Source organism: Centruroides sculpturatus, unplaced genomic scaffold (assembly GCF_000671375.1).
Source record: "Centruroides sculpturatus isolate CEXI.00-Female unplaced genomic scaffold, Cexi_2.0 scaffold1014, whole genome shotgun sequence".
Taxonomy (NCBI): Eukaryota; Metazoa; Arthropoda; class Arachnida; order Scorpiones; family Buthidae; genus Centruroides; species Centruroides sculpturatus.
The window spans coordinates 162778-179953 of record NW_019385381.1 but is presented as its reverse complement, the minus strand read 5'-3'; the positions used below and the strand labels follow the sequence as shown (position 1 = coordinate 179953).

Here is a 17176-nt window from a genome sequence, read left to right as displayed (position 1 = left end):
AATTATACGTGTTTATTTTTTATTCTGTAATTAAGATAAAATTTAATATTTCGTATGAAAATTGTAACGATATTTGTCTTAAGTTACAATTATTATTATAATTATTAGTAAATATAATTTTTTATACGATTCCGATATTATTATTTCAATAAGATTTTAAATCGAAATATGTAATAGGAAGGAAGCGTAATTTACGAAAATATTTCTATTGGATAAGATATTATAGTTTAAATTCAATTCGACCAATCGGACGCAGTGAGAAAAGTCATTGGTGTAATTTCAAATCAAAACCGTCCACTGAGAGCAGTCGTTGTCATAGCAACTGTTATTAGTCTAGTTGTCCGAAGACGTTGAAAATAGGCCTTGTGAACTTAAGTATTTTAACAAAAAAATCGCAGAAGTTAAAAAATTAAGATATAGTAGATCTTCAAAACGATGTCTAGTGTAAGTATGTTATATGTAAATTTGAAATAATATTTTTATTTTATGAACAAAAAGAGTCGCTAAGCCTAATGATTCAACATAACTAATTTTGCAGTAAAAATGATCAGATGGATTTCTTATAAATATATGTGCATAAAGTTGATTTGTTTGGTAATTTTCTCAGTAAATACATTTTAAAATATCTATCTGAGTAATATATATACAAATAACAGATTTTTTGAGCTTATAAAACATGTTAGAATCTAAAAACGAAAACAATTTAGTAATTATAATTTTAGTTTATCAAACGACTCATAGTAGAAGATAAATTGTAATAAATGTATGTTTTAAAGTCTTTTTCACACATATTGTATAGAAATCACCATTAAAATTAACATAAGTTATATGTAAGGAAAATAGATAAATATTGAACTAAAATAAGAATTTTAAATGATATTAATAACTGAATATTCAGTCATATATGACTAAGTACTTTTTATTCATTCATATTATTTGAATATACTGTGTGTATATATTTTTTATCTAATATAATTTATAATAATCTTAAGGTTAACTTTTTGATGTGATGGCTTATTGACTAGACTTTTCCAATCCTTTATAATAGTCTTATTTAACATGGCATGATTCCTAAATAATAAACTGAATATTGCAGTAACTCTTGATTACGCTTACTTGATGAACATTCTCGTGTTAATAACTGACTTTCTTTTAAAGATCTTTGGACATCCTGTAAAATTAATGCTTTGCACTCTGTTTAAATCTCGCTTGTTCTGATAAACAGATCTTTGTCTACACACTAGGAGAATAGTTTATCTTTATATCTGCTGTTTAAATTGAAAGCACCGTTAAATATTAAATTGAACTGCTATTCAATCACAATTGCAAATAATTAAAAGTAGTATCATAAATGTTGACAATTAGTGATCGAACAGCAGTCTTTTGTAGTATGCAATGGAAATCTTTTAAAGTCAAATTATTTCTGGATTACATTGGGCTATATTAATTCTACTAACTATTTTAATCTAAAAATCAGCATTAATATAACCCAATGAAATCTGGCAATTATTTTGCTTTAATCTAAAAATCTGGCTCTTAGATGTTTATATTTGGAAATCTTTTGTAAAAGATATATCAATTAATTAGAATATCATCAATGACATCATATTTATTGACTTTTGGCAATTTTTGAAAGTGGCTGACTTGGGGCTTACTTTGGAGTTAGAGCAAGAAAGCAGCGGGATTACAGCCAAAGTTTTCATCTCTAAAATGTGAACATCTCTAAAATAGTACAGAATGTCAAGTGCCTCTTACAAGATTTCAATGTTCACATTTTATAGATGAAAACTTCGGCGCAACCTCTCTAGTAATAAAATGGTTTTTTCCCCCTTCCTGATTCTTATAGAATATACATTGCAGTATATATGAAATAGACTGGTCACCTACTACATACCTGCAATTTTGCTTCATCGTAAGTTGTATAGGGTTTTTTTTTTTTTTTAGAGGTACAGTAGAGCCTCGATTATCCGACTCAATTGGGGACTGGGGTTGGTCGGATAACCGAAAAGTATGAAAAAATCCATTATTAGTGTAGTATTTTATTATATCCCATGTAATTAGTATATTAGTATATCGCTATTAACCTACTTCACGTTGAATTTTCATCAATGTTAAGCCTAACAAAAATTTTTTAAAATAATAATCGTCGCTATTGTATCGTTAAAAATTAAGCCTCGTTTAAATACTGGCTCCCTTTTTCATGGTCGAATGAATGTTGCCAACTAAAACACGTAAAAATAATATTAAAGTAGCCAAGACATAGCCAAATATTGTAGCGCCACATCACTAGCGGACATTTGAAATTTGCCGACTAGGACGGTCGGTTAACCGAGGTGTCGGTTAATCGGGGGTCGGATAATTGAGGCTCTACTGTATATAAATTTAAAATGAAGTAAAACACGTAAAAATAATGTTAATGGCCATGATGTTGGCTTTATTTAAAAGATAATTTTATGCCATTAGTGTTTAAACATGATTTCGGGCATATGGGCGCCATGGCTGGCTTGAATGAAGCGCAATCGGGAAGAACAATTTTCGACCACTTTATTGAGCAACTGGGCCGTATATCAGTAATAACATGGCAAATGTTGACTTCCAAGTGGTCTAATGTCTGTGGTTTATTAGCGTAGACTAGTGACTTTACATATCCTCAAAGAAAGTAATCTATTGGTGTGAGATCACACGATTATGGAGGCCAGTTCACAGGTCCATTATGCGAAATTATGCGCTCATTGGATGTTTCGTACAATAAATTGATGGTGTCGCATGCTGTGTGGCATGTTGCACCATCTTGTTGAAACCAAAGCTCTGCCACATCAATATCATTCAACTGAGGAATGAAGAAGTCAGCAATCATGGCTCCAAAAGTGCTCTCCATTGATGGTAACATTCTGACCGACATCATCTTTAAACAAATATGGGCCTATGATTTCACCTGTCCATAAAGCACACCAAACAGTGACTTTTAATGGATGTAAGTTACTCAACATTCGCCACGTTATTGTCGATATATGGCCCCAGTTGCTCAATAAAGTGGTCGAAAATTGTTCTTCCCGATTGTGCTTCATTCAAGCCAGCCATGGCACCCATATGCCCGAAATCATGTTTAAACGCTAATGGCATAAAATTATCTTTTAAATAAAGCCAACACCATGGCCATTAACATTATTTTTACATGTTTTATTTCGTTTTAAATTTGTATACCTCTAAAAAAACACCCTGTACAAACACCCTGCTTTCAAAATACTAGTTAAATGTTCTTTTACACATTCTTAGTATTGGATTGATATTTAGAGTTAAATATTATTAAGGACGTTGAAACTGTGCTTGAGTGTGAAATGACATATTATAGATAGTCTTGTCAACATGTTTAAGTACTATAAAATAACAGTATCCTGTAAATACCTGGCTAAACAAATTGTTTTACTCAGGCATTTATAGGATATTTGCCAACAATGATGCCATAACCTTAGAAATCATATGTAGGCTATACTAGCAGAAATTTTAGAACAAACTGATGGACTAATGGAACATTAGAAAGAAAGTGTAAACAATACTAGTCTGCTTTGCAATGCAAGACAATACTCATGTAAGGTGGGATGAGGCCAGTACTGTTAAACAAATTAACTTCTGTTTATTTGTTGTTTTTGAAACTGTACTGTACTGTACTAAAATTTTTTTTTAAGAGTGTTAAACACAATATCATGTTAATAATCAATCACGTGGCTTCTTTTCCATCTTTAATTAAATGAAGATGGAAAAGAAGCCACATGATTGATTATTAACACAATCTTATATTTAACACTCTTAAAAAAAATTAACTTCTCTAAGAAAAAGCACAAATGAACGACTCAAAATTTTCAAGCAAAATTAAAGAGTGAATGCATTAACTACAGGGCTGTGGAATCTTTGGAGACTGCTTGAAATATACAGTTATTAATTTTAATGGAAATTATTTTTTAGTTTTACGTAATAGTATTTAATTTTTAATATTTGAGAGCAGCACATTTGTACATTTTAAAGCAATTGGTGTACATTTAATATGCTATTGTTTTAAAATTCAGATTATATGCAGGTTATTCAGATTACTAGCTATCTGTTACTACAGATATAACATAATTAACAAGAATAGAGTTGTTCTGAACTTAAAATACAATTGCACTTAACATTAGATTTTAATTATAAAAAGTGTATTGATCTTGGGTAATGACTCAGATAACTTTCAAAGACCTATATTAGTCCAGTTCACTTTATTCTTTGGCAATTTATAGAATACTAGCACATTGGTTCTTAACCTTTTTATACTTGTGGCTTACCAAATATTTCATAATTTTTTGTGACACCCATTTTTTTAATAATAAATTTATATTTGTTAAATTATCTATAATTAATTGATTTTTTTATTATTGCTTTATTTTTTACATAATAAATGTTAAGACATAACTATTATTTCATTATCTATTTAAATAACATTCAAAGTTCACAATTAAACATAAAAACTCATTAATTTTTAACAAAAAATAAAATTAGAAACATTTAAAAATTCATAGAAAACACAAAAAATATTTGAAAATAATTTAACGAACTTTCTGCTGCTGAATATCCTCAACTAATTTGTTAATTCTTGGTTCAATTATTTGTAATGCTATCTGTATGCAGGTATCTAATTGCAATTGATTGCATTTTATATATATATATGGATATATATATATCCATCATGGTTGAGAACCCTTTTTCACAGAAATATGCATAAATTTTGCATAATTTGGCGGCCCCCCGGCAAACTTTTTAATGGACCCCCAGGGGGCCTTGGCCCCCTGTTAAGAAACACTGTACTAGCAGATGAGCCTATTGTTGCTCAGATAAAAAGTAACAATAGCAAAGATTAAGATTATTAGATTATAGTTGATCTTATCCATTTTCACTGAGTGCAAGAATTAGTTCCCCCTCTTCCGAGACTAATTAGAAAATTTTTAGATATCTGCTTACCACACCAGAATAACAATAAATAAGACTCACTGCAACCACTAATTGGTGCATAGTACCCCTAAATGATAAATAACAAACATTTTCATAACTCTGGGTTCTTCTTCAGGTTTAATAAATTTGAAAAATAAGCTGGATCTTCCAGAATCATTCATAAATATAAAATCAAACATTAAGACAGAGTTTGAACAAAGCAAACTTATGCATATGCACTCCTCATGTCAACTTTATATACAATGGAACACTAAATATCATTAAGAATTTTTAGAAGGGTCTAAAAATATGTTTGATTTTTCACATAAATGCAAAAAGGCATCTAAAATAGTACAGTAGAAGCCGAGTTCTTCATGGTAAGTCTTAATCCTGTCCCTCTCCCTTGTGGGGGAATTTTGAAAAATCCCTTCTTAGTGTATGTTCTCATGACGTACCCTAACTGTGTACCAAATTTCAACTTTCAGCTCCTAACTGTTAGGCTCTGCACTTATTATTATCAACCCATCTTGATTATAAGATACTCTAGAATCAACATGATGGTGTATTGATGACATTGACCTTTTTCCAAAACTGGTCCTGATCCATTGTGATTGCAGGATTAATACTACAATAGAAGGGCTAGAAAATTCAATAAAAAAAGATTTTCAGCACATATAGAAAACAAGTCTTTATGCTTGTCATCTTTAATAGAGCCAAGATTCAAAATGAAATTTCAAAAAAAAAAAAAGATATGGTAAAAGAAATAAAAAGATGGACAATTTAAAGCTTAGATGGTGTTGATAATTCAAAATCTCAAGAAGAATTAAATCCTGAAGCTTCTATTTCTGGAGATGATCAAGATGGAGGATAATCTCTAAGTTTTTCTAATTTATTTGATGAATTAACTTCTGGTAAATGAATGAATGAATAAGAGTATGTTTTTAAAAAGGAAAAAACAAACAAACAAACGTTTCAATCAAGAATTAGAAAAATATTTACATTTACCTTTTATACAAAGACAGTGACCCATCTTTGTGGTGGAGAAGTTCTCTTTTGAACTTCTCTTTGAACTTTTTCCTAATTTGAGCAAAATAGCTATGAAATATCAGCATGTTCCATTGAAAGTGAAAGAATTTTCATCACTGGAGGTAACATTTATGAACCAGCAAGAAATAGGCTATGCCATGAAAATGGTTAAATTCTCATGTTTTTGCATTACAATTTAAGGGTTTTAAAGTTTGAATAGGCCTATTAAATTTTTATTCGTTTTTGACAAGACTGTGTTTTGTTTATAAAATCATACTGCCCAATGTTCTTATCAGCATAGAGGTATGGAGTACATGTCAAGAGTTGATATTTGGCACAGAGTATTAGGTACCCAAATCATTTGCGCATAAAAAAAAATCCAGACTCGTAGGTAGTCAGGGAACTGAGAATCGAGTCAAAATAAAATACAAATTGGTGACCCTCTTCTACAAACAGGCAAAACAGCCATCTCACTCCACCGAAGTCAGGTAGGGAAGAATACCACCCACAGTCATTCTAAGAAGTAAACTCTGACCTTAGGACTGAACACATAGTTTCTTCTATATATATAAATGGACGTGTATGTCCCTATATTTCACTTTTCCGCCAAAACTACACATCGCACGTGAATGGTGTTTGTATGTGGTAGTAGCCCCGAGTCTGCATTTGTGCACTATTGTGGTTGCGTCTCGATAGCTATAAGGGTGTGGGAGATATGGGGCTGAAAGTGGTTGAAAGTAGTTTTCTATTTCGAATGTTATGTTTGAATTTAATTCGAACAACATTTGAATTAAATTCGAACATAAAATTCGAATATTGGTTTGATTATAGAACGATTGTAAATGTTCCAGAAACGTTGAAAATAGTTCGTTTGACTTGAGGTGAACAGGCGACATTCAGAAATAGAATCGGGACCAGGTCTCTAATTAGTCTGGAAATGGGGGATCTAATTCTTGCATTCTGTGAAAACGGGTAAGATTGGCTATAATGTAATTATCTTAATCTTCACTACCATTACTTTTTGCCCACAAATAAAAACCCAGCGAAGCGGGTCCTTGCAGCTAGTGTTAAATAAAATTTGTAATCTAATTTTGTAAATTTGGGAGTGCTTCAAATATGATATTAAAACTGTTTTATGTCGTTACAAGTCTGTTTTTTTAACATTATCTAGTATAGTAAAATCGTAGAACCGATAAAAATTTGACATTATATTAGGGTTGTTACATTCAATGACATTATAATCGGGTTAAACTGTATATTGTTTGTGCAAAATAAAAAATAATTTCGGACGATACAATAGCCACAATTATTTTTTATGACACATTTTAAATAACAGGTGCAGACCTGTTGCAGTGAAATTGTAGAGCTTGGACAGTATTGTTTAATTGTTCAGTTTATTGTGCAATACATTTGGAATTTGTCATGCCACTTTCAATGGAGGACTTCAAGCATGCTTTGAGGCAATTTTTTTTTTTTTTTTTGCATGAAAACGAAGGTGTTCTGTCATGTATTTAGATAATGGTACTAATTTTGTGATAGTATCTTGAGCTCTTTAGTGTCTTGACTGCAATAAAATACTAGCAGAAAAATCTCTTCTAAAGATAAAAACAGCACTGTAGTCCACCTGCAGTAACTTTGTAGAGATTGGTGGGAAAAAATTGGTGATATGTGTGAAACCACTGCCAAGAAACAGCTTGGGAATAATGTACGACATTAGAAGAGATGAGTACCCTTCTATGCCTTAAATGCAACATCATTGACATATCTCTTAGATCAGGGATGGTGAATCTTTTTGAGTCTGCATGCCACATAGTAAGCATATTTAGCATACTTTTCTTTAAAAATGTTTATGCGTGCAGAAGTTTTAGACTTTGAGTAACTATATTTAAATTTAGCAGAATGGTTGAGCGATCAAAGTGATAGCTATCGCTCTTGTAGATACGAGATCAAAACCCCAGAAAATTCTCAGGTGGGTATCCATTCTTTCACCACCTGGCTGTCCCATTGTGGACTTGCTAAATAAAAAAAAGCCCTCTTAGTGCCCATAGAGCAAAAAGAGTTGTAAAAAAGTATATTTAAATAAATAAAATAATATGCTGTAATTAGAGTAAATGTAAAGAATCTGATTGAAAAAGATAAACCAAAATCATATAATTAGTTACGTGCCAGATGATTTCTTCGACATGCCACAGGTTCGCCACCTCTGTCTTAGATGATCCCAACAAGTTACAGCCATTGACTCATCACATTTCTCTTCAAAAGATATATGAGAACAAGAAAAAAATTGATTTAGAAAACATTGATTCCCAACATCTACTGAAGTGAATGCATTAAAACAGTTGTTGAAAAACAACCAGAGACAATGATTTAAAGAATATGTAGTGAAGTTAGTAAGAAACCTATAGAGAAGAAGTAAGATAAATATTTCTTTTTAAATAATTTCTTCTACTTTTGTAACTGTAATCAACATATAGATTTTCCAACTGGACAAAATGCTTTTCTTGATTTGTCCTCTCATTTCAATACCAAATTACCACTTATCCTGCTGTCAGATTTAAAGCAATACAAATTATTATTAACAAAATACATGATTTCATATGATATCCATACTATTTCTGTTCCTAGCTGGTCAGCAGTTAAATGGCTTTTGTTATCTAAATCTCTCTCAACTGATCTTTTCTATTGGATTATTCAATTAATATAAAACAAAAAATTCTTTTTGATTTATAGGATACAAAATTCTTTTTTTATTCTATAAATCAGTTTTTAAAATATATAAAAAAAATAAAACCTAAATGGTCAAAGATGGCATTCAAGGACGTTTAAAAATGCACAATCATATAAGTATGATCTTTATGGCAGAAATGGAAAGAAAATGGAAATCCTTCATTATGTCACCTTAAAACAGTACTACAATGAATGTAAAATTTACTATTAAAGTTATTTCCAGAAATTTGTTCTTAATTAGTCTTCAATCCAAGAACTTTTTGGGTTTTTATTCCTAAATTCTCTAAATCTACATTTAAACTTCATATAACATTGCTAATGAAGAAATATATAATATTTATAATCAAATTAAATCCTGTTTTTTTTTTTTTTTAATATAGTACATGATGCTCAATAAAAACCTCTGCAGCTCCACTATAGTAATACAAATCAATTAGGTTATATATCTCCCCATACTATATTTTCCTATCCAGTTCTTCATGATGTCATAATCTCTAAATAATTGTACAGTAATACCCCGAACTTACGCGATAGGTGGGACCGAGCGGTAACTGCTTAAGTCGGGGTATAATTTCGCATATAAATACATACAAATAATTTTTAATTGGGGCCGGAGACTAAAGAAAACAATAATTTAGAATAAAATGTTTAATAAAATCTTAGATAATACATATGTATAACAAATTAGACCTATATTATTTTACAATTTTTCACATTTACTTGATTATTACGCCATAATTTTAACATTGTTTCCATCTCAGCGATAATACTGTGATGTTTACGAATGATGCTTGAATTTAAAGGTTGAGCATTTTTCACAGCTTCCAGAATTTTTTCTTTGCCTTTTATAATTGTTCTGACCAACAATTCCGGTAGATCAAACTTCTTTGCCAATTCACAAATTTTCATTTTTGTATCAAAGTCTTTAATAATGGGTATGTTCATAATGTCAAACGAGTTAAACGCGTTAGTAACGAATTGTTTGAAAAGTCTAACGAAATAGGAATAACGATGACTTCATTCTCGTTTAACTCGTTCGACTTTACGAACATACCCAATGTTAACTTTACATTCCAAAGATAAAGTTTTTCTTTTCTTGTTTGATGCAGAAGAATTAGTTCTACTTCATTTGGATGACATAGTAGAGTCTCTCGAGTCTCTGTAGATATAACAAACACAGAAATAAATAACACAAAATAAATTGTAGCTATATGTGGATTCCGCATGACACATCTGAACATGTAAGCTGAACAATAGTGTGGGGGGAGTGAGCAATCAAGGGTTGCGTGGCGCTCAAACAAAAGACGAATCGACGAGATTTGAAAATCGCGTAACTCCGGGTTCGCGTAAGTCGGGGTATTACTGTACTTATAATCTAGGCATTCCTATCTTCTGTAAAAATCTGCTGTCTATCTCTTCTGTATTTTTGCATCTGTTTTCCTCTGTACTCAAAGCTGGATTCATACTTATGAAGTAGTCAATGTCTGTTAAATATTTCTGTTTTACCTAAAAAAAAGAATCTAATTCTTTTTGTTGTATTTCAATGATTCCATGCAATGCTAAAAAGTTTGAAACTTGCTTGTATAGAGCCATTTACTTCCAATTATATCCTCTCTCTTTCCAGTATTAACAGTTTTTCAATTAGTAATCTGTTAGAAATCCAACAAGTAATAATAACAAATCATGAACTAAAACTTCCAAGATATATTGTTTATATTGATATTTCTAAAGCCTTAGCTTATTAAGAAGAATGTTAGGGACAACTAAATCTATCTACTGAATTTGATGTAAGTGGTTTATTTCTAACATTGCTTAATAATTACTTCTTACTTTTGTATCTATAAAATCAAGATACATATATATATATATATGTGTGTGTGTATTTATAAAAGAATCTGAAATACTACACAGAGGCTTGTTGATATATGCAATGATGAATAAATTGCTAAAAACAGAACTTTGTGGGATGACTATTAGAGGTGTAAATTGATAAAAATAAAAACCATATATATATATATATATACACACACACACTCAAATATCATATATATATATATGGTTTTTATTTTTATCAATTTTACCAGTTTTTAGCAATTTATTCATCATTGCATATATCAACAAGCCTCTGTGTAGTATTTCAGATTCTTTTATAAATACACACACACATATATATATATATATGTATCTTGATTTTATAGATACAAAAGTAAGAAGTAATTATTAAGCAATGTTAGAAATAAACCACTTACANTTATAAAAGAATCTGAAATACTACACAGAGGCTTGTTGATATATGCAATGATGAATAAATTGCTAAAAACAGAACTTTGTGGGATGACTATTAGAGGTGTAAATTGATAAAAATAAAAACCATATATATATATATATATATACACACACAATCAAATATCATATATATATATATGGTTTTTATTTTTATCAATTTTACCAATTTTTAGCAATTTATTCATCATTGCATATATCAACAAGCCTCTGTGTAGTATTTCAGATTCTTTTATAAATACATATGCAGATGATATTAATTTAAAATAGCCAATTGTTGTCAATATATATTAAAAAAATATAGATGAACTAAATAAATTATTAAATCTTACAATAAACTCAATCAAAACAAAAATCATGATTTTCAGGCCAGTTAGAAATTGTGAATAATGTTTGTGACCCTTAGTATCATTTTTGATACTCAGCTTTCCACCTACTTACAGAAAACTTAATTAAAAAGATTTCCATCTGATGCAGCATGCTCTGGTGTAATTTTAAAAAACATCAACTAAAACTATCCATATGGGCTTCAGCCTCCTCAGTAATGTTAAACTTAATATAGAACTTAACAAAATTTTCATTACCCATAACAAAATTTTTCTTCTGCCAGCTACTAATATTAATACATGTAGTCCTGATGTTGCACAAGTTCTTGAACTTCCAGTTTAATCCAATGTATTGAGTATTTTCATCGCATTTGTACCTATAAATATTTTAATGGCCTGTTCTTTCTCACTATAGTTACATTCATATCCTTTCACTTAATACTAAGAGTGCTGGAATTTGTTTATATCAAAAACTGCTGATACAAGTCATTTTGATCTGTAATAGAAAAATTGCAAACTAAAGAATCTAATGTATTTATTTTGACATATTTTTATTATACATAGCAAAAAACATATATTCAAAAATATCAAAATTCATAAATCACCAAATATTTATTTATTCTGTCAGTACTTTTTACTGCACATCACACACATTACCTGAATCTCTGCTGTGCATTTTCCATAAACAAGAACTTTGCAACTTTGCATTGTGTGATTGCCATTACTTCGGCAGTAGATCCCCATACTATTTCTACTTTTGCTCTCTCCTGGTAAATAAACTTGAATTTCCAGACTTTGCAAAGTTTGGAATGGTTAGAATGTGCTGTTCCTCCTGTAGATACTTTTGATGCAGTTATTCTGATAGCTTTTGAAGATATTTGTACCCAGGAATGCATTTTTGAGTTATCTTGTGTAATATATGTGCACTGATAGCCACTAAATCCAGGATGGTATAAAACTATTACAAGCCTACATCATGAAGAGCTTCGTGTAATATACTATAAAATTGTACCATTTGATCAACTGCATTGACTCCAGTTTTGTTTTTATTTATCATAGATTATTGTTTCTGGTATCCTGTTTTTGTCTTGTTCTTCTCTTGAAAATCTCAACATGAACAATTCTCGTGAAGTGAATTCATGAGAATTGGGTTTTTATCCTTCTTTGATTTATAAATTGTTAACATTGTGTAATCTTCATTGTCCATTATGACTGTTCTCATAATTGTCCAGTATGACTTTATCCATGATACTTTTTTACTTTAGAAAGCTCATGCCAATTGTGTCATACTGTTCCCAGCATGCTGATTTTCACAGAATGTATATAATGTAGAAATGAAAGAAATTTTAAAAATTGTCACATGTAGTGTTGATATCTGAATACAATTGTTGATTAGTTGACTAGTTTCATGATAATTGTTGACTAGTTTCATGATAATATGCTGTGCCAATGATATTTTACCCGGACATGACACATCTTTACAAAGAAAAGGAAAACCGTTTAAAAAATATTTTTATTTCCCATCAGGCACAATCCAGATAGCCAGATCTTGATGTCCAATTTGTCAGGTTTATTTAGCATATATTGAATGAAAGCATAGTGTTATTTGTACCGGAACATGTGTTCATCAACAACAACAGATCACTTAGATTGAAGCATTTCATGTAATATGTACTGACAAAATATGATGTACTTGTTGTAGCATTAAAAATTTTTCAGTAATTTTTTTATATATGCATACACTTAGAATCACATATATACATAATAAATAATGGTAAAAATATTTTTGTTATTCAAAAAAAATATATCGGTAAAATGTTTTCAGATATTGATAAGTAAAACTACAGGTCATTTTGACCTGTAGTTGGCAGTTCATGATAAATTATTGTATTTAATAGGAAAAAAATTACTAGTTTATCAAAAATGTTATCCCATTGTAAGATAATCTAATTTTTGGTAAAATTGGAAATTTCACAGAAAAAGCTTTGAGAACTCAAAAGATAATGAAACATTCAATTAGTTGTATGGGTCAGAACCCATATGATAGTTCCAGTGTTAATACCAAATACAATAGTCATTTTGTGTTTATATGCCATATTGTCACCTTAATATAATGATTAGTGATGTGCCGGATCGTTAAAAATGTATATCCGCGGATACGGATCATTAGTGTCTAGATCCACGGATACAGATACGGATCTCAACTTTCGTACTCAGTCAGCGCCGGTGTATGTGACCTTGGACCGATAGTTGAAGCTTTGCGTTAATAACGCGACGTGTTTTGACTTGCACTGCGTGTGTTTTTGTTTATAGTGTAAAAGTGTGCTAAATTAGAGTTCACCACAAAGGCAGACAGGATAAAATAACAAAAGTTGATATAATTTTCCAATTAAGCTATTTCGTGTCTTTATACAGATTCTATTTTGGGGGATTCCAACTTCACGGTACAAATAGTAGCATGCGAAATTACAGTGATAATAATAGTTCGCTATATCCAAAGCACGTGTACAATACAGATCCCGATCGCAACAATATAACCCGGAACCTTAAAACTAACCTTAAACACTAACTTAACACTAATAACAGAAAAAGGGATAGAATTAAGAAGACAGAAAAAATGGTAGATAAGATAGAAATAGGGATATCTGGGGTTTTGTCCCTTTTTTCGGCTTGTTTCTTTATGCGTACTGTTGGGTGGGATAGCACGCGTCCTTCTCCTATAACTGGCCAGTTCTCTTCTTCAATAATTAGGATTTTTCCTTCCACAGTTGTCAATACAACCTTAAAACAGGATCTTTTTTCTGAACTTATTTCTGAACTATCCGGTCATTGAAAATACGACTCCCAGTATTCTCACCTCATCTGTACACTCTGCCGTCCGGTTTACGAATGACCTGCTACGTCACTTCTCTTTTTTCTCCGGCTCCTGTTTACACCTTTGCTCCTCAAATTTCTAGGAATTGCTAATCCCACCCAACGGACAGGGAATAGATAAGAAAGTTCTAGAAGAAAATAGAACAATAGAACAAAGGGTAGAAAGAAGAAACAAAACTAAACTAAAATTAATATTTACAAAAATATAGCGTACCGCCACAATAGTTTAGTGCAGTGTTTCCCAACCTTTTTTGTGCTATGCCCCACCTAAGCCTTTCTAAAATTCTTATGTCTCCCTAACATATACAGCGGCTATACGGTTAACTTAAACTCTGGACAAGTCCATTTTCGAATTGCCCTCCTTAGCAATCCAATTGCCCCCTGTGGGGCGTGGGCCCCACGTTGGGAAACACTGGTTTGTGGCTAGTGTGACACGGGATAGCATAGATTACGTTTGTATTTTTGGAGTGTTGAGTTAAATTAAAATAAAAACAATGTCGACAAAAAAATTTTGTAGTGTAATATGGAAATGTTTTACGATAGTAAATGACGAATGTGCTATTGTTACCTATCTTTAAAATTTCATATAAGTAATGAAATTCATTAAGATAAAAGATCCGTTAAAGATTTGCTAAAAAGTAACGGATACGGATTTTTTTTTTCCGTCAGATATCCACGGATACGGATATCCAGCACATCACTAGTAATGATTAGATCATTTTTCTGTCATCATCAAAAAACTGTTACTAAAATTGAAGATCTATTATTTCTTGATTTCTCCAAATTTAAAGCTATCTGTAAAAAAAAGATTTATTCTAAGTAATATTATGTAGTGAGGTGGCATATTGTTTGAGACATCATCAGATTTAATGTATAAAAATAAAATAAAAAATAAATCCAGATGATGATATGCTTGTGAATTGTTAGTCCAGTAATTTTAGATGAAAAAAGGTTGTTTCTGCATAAGAATTTTATGTTTGATTTATAGTTTCAATTTTAAATTTGATAGAAACTATTGCTTGTATCAAAAAATTAATAAGGACATTTTTGTAGAGAATTTTCTCATCTTCAAGTTTATATATAACCTTTGTTGCTGTAAAATCAATAGCAACAGAGATATTAATGAAAAACCAATTTTAAACCACCCTGTAAGCACCTTTTTAGCACTGTAAAACATTAAGCATACAGCAGAATGCTGGAGACTTTTGACATCTTAGTCATACTAAATAAAGCAATATACAAAAATTCAGCCTTCTTAAAATTTTTCTGCAAAAAAAAAAAGTTACTGGACTGTGACAATGTGAGAAGACTGTAGTGATGTTTGGCATGTGTGTTTTAGTTGTTTCTTGGAAAGGACAAAGTTGAAAGAGGAGCCATATTACATGTTGCAAATAGTGAAATAGACCCCTTCAGCAACTATATTCTCTTGAATTTAGTCTAGAAGCATTGTCCAAACTACATGATGACTCAGGAAATGCAACAAGTCAACAGAACAACCTTGGAAAGCATGTCATAAGAATGCATAAAGGATGTCAGATCAAACCCCTTAAAAGATTAAATTTACAATTGTTTTTTAGGTTGGCAAGATCATCAAATATCTTTTATTCCTTCATTACGGATTTGTGTATTGTTTGCTCTCTAGGCAACTGGAGGGGAATACATTGACACTAATGTCAAAGTTTTAAAAAGAGAGAGAGGGGACCTTGTATTTGACTTCCAAGAATTTGTCTGTTTTTAGAATGACATGAGCAGAACATCATCAAATGTTGTAAATGTTTTTGGAATATCATCCATTTTGATCATTCTAGAGTTCTAAATGTTTCTGTAACCATCTTTTCGCTCTGAAATATAATGAATGTTACCTTTCTATATGAATTGAACTTACAGAATTATCATCCTTACCTCTGCATTGGAAGACAAGGATGGCAACTTCCATGCTAATAATATATTACAGTTGACTGACTTAGCTTGCCACTCTTCCTTCCAGTTTGAGGGGGTGGCTTACCTGCAATACAGAGGTGTAGTTATGGGAAGCCCCCTTTTGGGAACACTTTGTGAAGTGTCAGGCAACTGAAAAATCAATTCCATCCTATGAGCCTTACATTGCTCTATATTTCAGATATATTGATGACCTATTAATTGTTTGGCATTGTAAAACAAACATTGATGTTTTTCTGGATTCTTTCAACAACAATGTTTTTGGTCTCCATTTATACATGAAACAGCATCCTACATCCGTTGCATATTTCCTGGCTATCAACATGTGTAAATTCTACCATCCTGTATACATATTGATGTACTGCAAACCCATGTACAATCCAATTTTTATCCCATCCTCCTCTTATGATCCCTTCCAATATAAAATAGTGACTTTTAGAGTCTTAGTAAAAAAGGGTGTTTACACACACTTTTACTTTCAGGGAGAGATCTCATGAATTGCAGTACATAAAACAACTGGCTATCCAACATGGATACCCACCTAGATTAATTAATATAAAGTTTAGTGAACAAATATGGAGAGCAAGATTTTTGGTTGTGTAAGGGTTTTGAATAAAGTGTCATCTGTAATAACTGAAGTTGTGTTACAAAATTAAAGTTTTGAGTGAATTGATGTTAGGTTTTTTTTGTGCAAATATATCCACAAAATAGTGTCTTAGTAAGTATTAAAGCAGGGGTGGGCAAGCAAAAGTTCAGTGGGAGCCGAAATATAGGTTTTGCAAGATGCATGGGAGCAGCAGTTCTGTACTTTTTTATTCTGTACCGTGATTTTATTATATAATATAAATATATAAAACAAATATTGAATTTTTTTTAATAAACATATTTTCATAAAATTGTAAAAATAATAATAAAAAGCAGAAATGAACACTTTCATCAAGAGCCACGTGTAACTCAAAAAGAGTCGCATTGTGGCTCTCTTTAAAGCATCATTTAATTTCTGAGATATTTGATGGTTCTGTATGGGAGACATGTATTGTACC

General features: G+C 31.0%; 1 protein-coding gene across 2 annotated transcripts in view; it reads left to right on the top strand.

Annotated features, from left to right (window-relative positions):
* Window positions 1-195: 195 nt before the first annotated feature.
* The window catches only part of LOC111638365 (ubiquitin-conjugating enzyme E2 S-like), a 30143-nt gene continuing 13162 nt past the window's right edge, over window positions 196-17176 (top strand). Inside the window, exon 1 of one of the 2 annotated variants that reach the window (XM_023384068.1) lies at window positions 196-444. In XM_023384068.1, the coding sequence (XP_023239836.1) occupies window positions 436-444 (9 nt within the window). In that variant the 5' untranslated portion in view covers window positions 196-435. The remainder of the gene's footprint in view (window positions 445-17176) is intronic. The other variant, XM_023384067.1, reaches the window with a different exon arrangement.